The sequence below is a fragment of the Eschrichtius robustus genome, chromosome 20, assembly GCF_028021215.1.
Source record: "Eschrichtius robustus isolate mEscRob2 chromosome 20, mEscRob2.pri, whole genome shotgun sequence".
Classification (NCBI taxonomy): Eukaryota; Metazoa; Chordata; class Mammalia; order Artiodactyla; family Eschrichtiidae; genus Eschrichtius; species Eschrichtius robustus.
The window spans coordinates 12,063,142-12,070,738 of NC_090843.1; the positions used below are offsets into that span (position 1 = coordinate 12,063,142).

Sequence of the window (7,597 nt, forward strand, 5' to 3'; positions counted from 1 at the left end):
CCCGGGCTTCAGTAGTTGTGGCGCACGGGCTTAGTTGCTCTGCGGCATGCGGGATCTTCCCGGACCAGGCTCGAACCTGTGTCCCCTGCACTGGCAGGCAGATTTTTAACCACTGCACCACCAGAGAAGTCTCTTAATCCATTTTGAGTTAATTTTTGTATATGGTGTTAGGTAAGGGTCCAACTTCATTCTTTTGCGTGTGGAGATCCAGTTTTCCCAGCACCATTTGTTGGCAGGACTATCCTTTCTCCATTGAAAGGTTTTAGTTGGGAATTCCCTGGCAGTCCAGTTGATGGGACTCCACGTTCTCACTGCCAAGGGCCTGGGTTCAATCCCTGCTTGTGGAACTATGATCCCACAAGCCATGTGGCATGGCCAAAAAAAGTTAAAAAAAAAAAAAAAAGGTCTTAGCAACCTTGTTGAAAATCATTTGACCATATATGGGTGTATTTCTGGGTTCTCTGTTCTTTTTTTTTTAATATATAAATTTATTTATTTATTTATTTATTTTTTTGGCTGCATTGGGTCTTTGTTGCTGTGCGCGGGCTTTCTCTAGTTGCGGCGAGCGGGGGCTACTCTTTGTTGCAGTGTGTGGTCTTCTCATTGCGGTGGCTTCTCTTGTTGTGGAGCACGGGCTCTAGGCTCGCGGGCTTCCGTAGTTGTGGCACTTGGGCTCAGTAGTTGTGGCTCACGGGCTCTAGAGCACAGGCTCAGTAGTTGTGGCACATGGGTTTCGTTGCTCCCCGGCATGTGGGATCTTCGCATGTCCCCTGCATTGGCAGGTGGATTCTTAACCACCGTGCCACCAGGGAAGCCCCTGGGTTCTCTGTTCTGTCCCACTGGTTTATGTCTGTCTTCATGCTAGGACCACACTGTTCTTTTGTTTTTGTTTTAATTAATTAATTACTTCATTTTTGGCTGCATTGGGTCTTCGTTGCTGTGCACGGGCTTTCTCTAGTTGTGGCAAGCGGGGGCTACTCTTCGTTACGGTGCATGGGCTTCTCACTGCGGTGGCTTCTCTTGTTGCAGAGCACGGGCTCTAGGAGTGCAGGCTTCAGTAGTTGTGGTGCATGGGCTCGGTAGTTGTGGCGCATGGGCTTAGTTGTTCTGCAGCATGTGGGATCTTCCCGGACCAGGGATTGAACCCGTGTCCCCTGCATTGGCAGGCAGATTCTTAACCACTGCGCCACCACGGAAGTCCCAGGACCACACTGTTTTGATTACTTGTGCTTTGTAGTAAGTTTTGAAATCAGGAAGTGTTTGCCCTCCAGCATTGTGCTTTTTCCAAATTGTTTTGGCTATGCAGGGTGCCTGAGATTGTATATGAAATTTAGGATGGATTTTTCTATTTCTGCAAAAAAAAAAAATATGTCATTGGGATGTTGATAGGAATTGCATTGAATCTGTAGATTGTTTCGGGTAATACTGACATTTTAACGATATTGTGTTCCAATCCATGAACATGGGATGTGTTTGTGGCTTCTTATTTCTTTTAGCAATGTTTTGTAGTTTTCATTGTACAAGTCTTTCATCTCCTTGGTGAAATTCATTCCTAAGTATTTTATTCTTTTTGATGCTATTGTAAAAAGGATAAATTTTATGTTATGTATATATTTACAATTAAAAAAAAAGAAAACTAAAAAAATTTACAGACCAGGGAGGGAGACAAATAACACAGGCATTGAAGTGGTGGGATAGGTGCACCAGGGAGCAAGGCTGGGCTGTGCAGGGATACCATGGACAGCTGCACAGGTGGTGCACTGCACAACTCTAGGGGTTGCCACTCATATATACAATGATGCTGTATCAAGCAGGTGAGGCTTGATTATGCTGCATAACAAGTGACTCTACAATCTCATCAACTTACAGCAGTAAGGATTTCTTTCTTGCTCAGGCTGTATGTCTGACCATGTTGGCTCTGATGGCGTCTCTCAGGCCTCCAGGCTGTTGGAGAAGCCCTTCTCTGGAACACTGTGGTCCCAGAGCAGAGGGAAAAGAGAGCAGGCTGGCTCCCACACTGGCTCCTACAGCCCCTTCACTCCTATTTCATTGTCTACGTGTCCAGGGTCAAACTCGCCATCAATGGGGCGGGAAGTGGAATGGCCACCAGAGAGGGGCAGCCTCTTGCAAGTGTTAGAGGACGCCTGAGAACCATGCACTGAGGCAGGCCCCCCTGGAGGGCACCCTCATGGCCCTAGCAGGGAGCTGAAAGGGGAGGGGGAGCTTCCTGCAGGAGAGAACATCTGGATGGCCACTGGTCATTGGGGGTTGACAGTGCAGGCCGGCACAGCTGTGGGGGACCATGTGGGGCTCTGTGTGCAGCACACAGGCCCAGCAGTGGCGGCTCATGTACTTCTCAGGGGGAACACCCCATGGGGAGCTCTCCAGGTCTGATGTTTGGGACCTCTAACCAGGAAAGGGTCCTGGGAAGCCACAATCTCTCGGTCACCAGAGACCAGCCTTTCTAATGTGAATCCTTGAACTTCCTCCTTGAAACGGTTTCTGGCCTCTACTCAAACACTGACCATTTGGGATGAAAGGGCCTTGAACTTGAAATTGCATCCAATAAACACAACGTCCACCTCTTGCCAGGGTATGGTAACTTCGAGTTGGAGTGGTTGCTGACCGTCCGCTGGACATGCGGACAGGCTCCTTGCACTGCAGGAAGGAGGCACCCACGAGCTTCCTGTTCCACTCAGAGGGCATCCTCCACTTGTCTCAGCATCAGGACACCTGGGGGCCCTGGGGAAGGGGGCCTCTCGAGGGTTCACATCATGGAGTCCCCCAGGATATGAGACATTTCTCTGAGGCAGCCCTTCCAGAAGCTTCCATTCATTAAGCTGATTAAGACAATCAGCCTTTGAGGTTTCATCTTCCCTAAGTGGCCCATTTGAATGCTTTTCTCTCATTTGCCTACACGTTCTCCCAACTTTTCCTTGCAGATCTCCAGTCCTTCCATGGTCTGGAGATTAACCCCGTTTTCCACTTTGAGGCTGTTACATCCCAAGTGCCTGTTGATGATGTTCTCCCGTGAAGAGCTCCTTTCTCTTTCTGTAGAAGTAGGCAGAGCTGGCCACATCTTGCTTTGGTTTGAGTAGATTCCGTGTCGAAAGTCATGGTGGCTACAGTCAATCTTTTCCTCAAGCTCCCTCTCCTTTGCAAAGCCTAGCATTTTCGTGCATTCAGTACGCAGAGCTACCCGGAGAAACGATGCTGACAAAAGGTGAGATTTTCCACAGGGGCCGGAGGAGGGGCCCGAGGGGAGAGGTCACCGTGAGGGCCTCCCTTTGGCAGTGAAGTGTCTTTTGATGGATGGCAGCGTGCCAAGCTCTCCAATAGGCTCGGCCAGGCAACGGCCGTCATCCAGTGGGTACACTGATTGGGTTTGACATCCGGTTACTGTCCCCAGAGCACCACAAAGAATGGCCAGTGTCTTCTGTGCTGCCGAAATTCTGCTATACCCCCCAGGAGCAGGAGGGTGGGCTGACATGCCCCTTCCACGCACCGGGAGGGTGTCCTGGCCTCCGTGTGGAGCAGGCACCGCCCTCCAGTTTGCAGAGGGGATGGAGGGGACGGAGGCCCGGAGTAGAGGGCCTTGCCCACCGGGCCCAATGCAAGAGTGGATGGAGCTGGGATCGTGGCCACCCAGGCAGCCACCTTTTCCCTCCCAGTTCCTAAAGGTGTTGTCCTCCCCGGCTCTCCTCAGTCCAGTCTATCCTGTTCCCTGAATCTGCTCATGCTTCAAATCAGATTTTCTAGTCCTGACTGAAAGCGGAATGCTGCCCAGGGCAAAATAGTAATTTCTGACCTGTCACTCTTGTGCGTTCCACAGGTGGTCACAGGGAGGCTATGAGTAAGGGAACAGCAGCAAAGCAGATGGAGGTGTGAGATTGGCAGGGTCCACCTTCTGCCCCCAAAGGAGAGACTCCACATCTCCCTCAGTTGTATGTTCTTGGGGCCCCTTACTCCCAATCCAGCCCAGCCTAACATGGCCTCCCTCCCCTGGACCCTGAAGCCCTCTCCCCAGCCCCCACTGGTGGTGGTGAAGCCCACCAGCCCCCACTGGTGAAACCTGCTTCCCAACAGCAAAGGCAAGAAATCTCCAGATTTCAAAAACATGCTCTTCCAAACCCTTAAGCTTTTTCAATCTAGCGAAGGAAGCTTACCTTTCTGACCCAACCTGCAAAGAATTGTCTGAAAATCTGAAATACCTGCGGAAGACTCTGCCTGCCATTACAGAAAGTTTTGGGGCAGAAGCCGTCAAGGAGCTCAGAGCCTGCGAGTCACGTTCACGTCACCAGGTGACACTTCTATCATCAGATCGCAGGTTCCATGGCTCAACAGTCAGGCTCTATTTTATTAACCCCCCAGTTGTTCCACTTTGATATGCTGACCAAAGAACAAGTCCCACCCCACCACTACCTGTGTGTGGAGAAAGCCATGCCCTTCGTGGCCCCAAGTGCTTCTATGGCAGCACAGCCTTACGCTAAATTGAGGACACCAAGTATAAAAGGACCCCTCCTTCCACCAGGTTGGGGGCCAATCCCGGACAGGTTCTCCTTTCCCTAGAAGCCCACAAGGTGAGGCAGATTCCAGCTGTGAAGAGATGCTCATTAGGACCAATTGTTCACCTCTGGTTTGGGAGAAACCAAACTGTTGCCTAATCTGAGCCGAGGTTGTTCCACCCTCACCCAACCTTCCATTCCCCAAAACAGGAAACACTGATCAGTTTACTGCAGCACTTTTATTTCCTCACAATGACGCATTGCTGGGGCCTAATGTTCTCACATGACAGTAGAAAACCAAAATCTGTTGTCATCTCTTAGAGAATTGAGAATTGCGTACAAAAACCTTACATAAATTAAAAGAATGAATAAATTTACAGGTGTGAATGCAAACTGTTTTCCAACTCAAGGTAAGTAACAACCCACGGTGTTCTGGCGGGAAAACTTCGGTAAGAAAGGAAAGCAAGTCCTAAGGCTCAGACCTTCCCAACCCCGTAAGACCGGCAAAACAGAAATGACAACTGGTTCAGGACTCCTGCCAGCCTCTAGAGAAATCCTGGAATAGGCAGCTCTGACACATTAATACCCTGCACAGATGGAGAGACTCGTGGTCTCCCAGATTCTCATCAAGCCATTGGATTTCTCTTCCATAAACGTGTTCTCACCTCAGCCACAAAGTGACGGAGCCGCGTGTAACTAGGGGTTTAAATCAAAGATATGCACAGGGTGTTAAACATATACCAAGGGAAGAGTTAACTTGAATACAAGGTCAAAATCAGCAACAAGTTCTACAATCCAGTGCTGATATCAGATACAAGCTTCTAGGACAATTTTCTTTTCAAAGGCTCATTCCAGTTTCATGAGGCTAGCATGAGGTGTATACATTTGCCAAGGCAAATTTATACTTCTGAATTAACTCATGCAGCAAATGCTACGCATCTGCTCGCAGTCCGTTTAGAAGCATTTGCGGTGGACGATGGAGGGGCCCGACTCGTCGTACTCCTGCTTGCTGATCCACATCTGCTGGAAGGTGGACAGCGAGGCCAGGATGGAGCCCCCGATCCACACCGAGTACTTGCGCTCGGGAGGAGCGATAATCTGGAAAAACAAGAACGTGGTTTTAGTCAGCGGCACTGTCTTCCCAGCAAGGCCTCCAGGCCCAAGCCCACAACCACCTCTGACTCACCTTGATCTTCATTGTGCTGGGGGCCAGAGCCGTGATCTCCTTCTGCATCCTGTCAGCAATGCCGGGATACATGGTGGTCCCACCGGACAGCACTGTGTTGGCATACAGGTCCTTCCGGATGTCGACATCACACTTCATGATAGAGTTGAAGGTAGTCTCGTGGATGCCACAGGACTCCATACCTAAGAGACAAAGCTCACTCTCAGCGGTCACGTTCAAGGTGAAAGGCACCTCGGCTCTCAACAGCCTCAGACGGAGGTCATGCTGCCTGCCTGACACCTACCCAAGAAGGAGGGCTGGAAGAGCGCCTCTGGACACCGGAACCGCTCGTTGCCGATGGTGATCACCTGACCATCAGGCAGCTCATAGCTCTTCTCCAAGGAGGAGGAGGACGCGGCGGTGGCCATCTCCTGCTCGAAGTCCAGGGCAACGTAGCAGAGCTTCTCCTTGATATCACGCACGATTTCCCGCTCGGCTGTGGTGGTGAAGCTGTAACCACGCTCCGTGAGGATCTTCATGAGGTAGTCTGTCAGGTCCCGGCCAGCCAGGTCCAGACGCAAGATGGCGTGGGGGAGGGCATACCCCTCGTAGATGGGCACCGTGTGGGTGACCCCATCCCCAGAGTCCATGACTATACCAGTGGTGCGGCCAGAAGCGTACAGGGACAGCACAGCCTGGATGGCCACGTACATGGCCGGAGTGTTGAAAGTCTCGAACATGATCTGCAAGAGGCAACACCTTCTTAGTCAAAGGAAGGGGCCCAGGGCCACCCCATGCTCACACACCATGCCAGCATGCCACAAATGTGATGTGTGAAGAAAAGAAAAAGAAGCAAGCAGAAACACAAACAAGAAACCTTGAGACTTCAGGGAGGAAATGCCAGGAGAAGAACAGAACCCTGAAAATAGTGAAAGAAAAACTTGAATTTCAAAAAACAAAACTGAACATGAAATGACTTGTGAAACAAATGGAACAGCCCAATCGACCCGGCCGCGCTTACCTGGGTCATCTTCTCACGGTTGGCCTTGGGGTTCAGGGGGGCCTCCGTCAGCAGCACGGGGTGCTCCTCGGGGGCCACACGCAGCTCGTTATAGAAAGTGTGGTGCCAGATCTTCTCCATGTCGTCCCAATTGGTGACGATGCCATGCTCAATGGGGTACTTGAGAGTCAGGATGCCACGCTTGCTCTGGGCCTCGTCGCCCACGTAGCTGTCCTTCTGCCCCATGCCCACCATGACGCCCTGGTGTCGGGGACGCCCAACGATGGACGGGAAGACGGCCCGGGGAGCGTCATCCCCAGCAAAGCCCGCTTTGCACATGCCAGAGCCATTGTCGATGACGAGCGCGGCGATTTCTTCTTCCATTGCGATCTACTCAAAAATGCAACCAACTCAGGCGCGCCCTGGAGCCCAGGAACGGCCCCTGCACAAAGGCCCTCGCCGCGAGACGTTCCGCCTCCCCCCCGACCCGCCGCCCCGGCAGCAGAGTAACCGTCTACAACCGGGTCCGCCTTTTATGTAACGCCCCCAGCAGCGTCGTTCCGCGGAGACACGGCCGGGGGCTCTCAGTACTGCGGCCCGGGCCCGGCCCCGCCCTGCCCCCTCCGCCAGCAGCACCCCCACTGAACCCTCCATGGACCCGCCGGGGCGCGTCCCAGCTCACCCACCCCACCCCGCCCGGCCACCCTTTGTTCCCGGCGTCGGCGCGGCCGGGCCTCTGGAGCCAGGAGCGAGAAGCGGGCCTGCGGAAGGGCGCGGGGGCCCGCATACCGGGCCAGGCCACGCAGGCCTGGTCACTTACCGGCGGAGGAAGCGGCCGTAGGACGCGGAGGGACGAGCAGACGAGCGACGAGAAGACGCGGAGCGCGAGCCGGCTGCAGCGAGTGAGATCGACCACGGCCTCCCCCG

At 52.7% G+C, this 7,597-nt stretch overlaps 1 protein-coding gene across 1 annotated transcript; it reads right to left on the reverse strand.

The window, feature by feature from the left end:
• Positions 1–4,725: 4,725 nt before the first annotated feature.
• Positions 4,726–7,597, reverse strand: ACTG1 (actin gamma 1). Its single transcript, XM_068531634.1, has 5 exons — positions 7,491–7,597; positions 6,692–7,060; positions 5,975–6,413; positions 5,692–5,873; positions 4,726–5,603 (listed from the first exon to the last, which is right to left on the reverse strand). Exons 2-5 carry the CDS (start codon positions 7,052–7,054, stop codon positions 5,460–5,462), a joined length of 1,128 nt encoding a protein of 375 aa, XP_068387735.1. The 5' UTR covers positions 7,055–7,060; positions 7,491–7,597; the 3' UTR covers positions 4,726–5,459.

Excerpts from the sequence above, each read along its gene's own strand:
- ACTG1 (XM_068531634.1), bottom strand. The coding sequence starts at position 7,054 with ATGGAAGAAGAAATCGCCGCGCTCGTCATCGACAATGGCTCTGGCATG. Across the intron at positions 6,414-6,691 it reads ACCGTGAGAAGATGACCCAG|ATCATGTTCGAGACTTTCAA; the intron begins GTAAGCGCGGCC and ends TGCCTCTTGCAG. Across the intron at positions 5,874-5,974 it reads CTTCCAGCCCTCCTTCTTGG|GTATGGAGTCCTGTGGCATC; the intron begins GTAGGTGTCAGG and ends TTTGTCTCTTAG.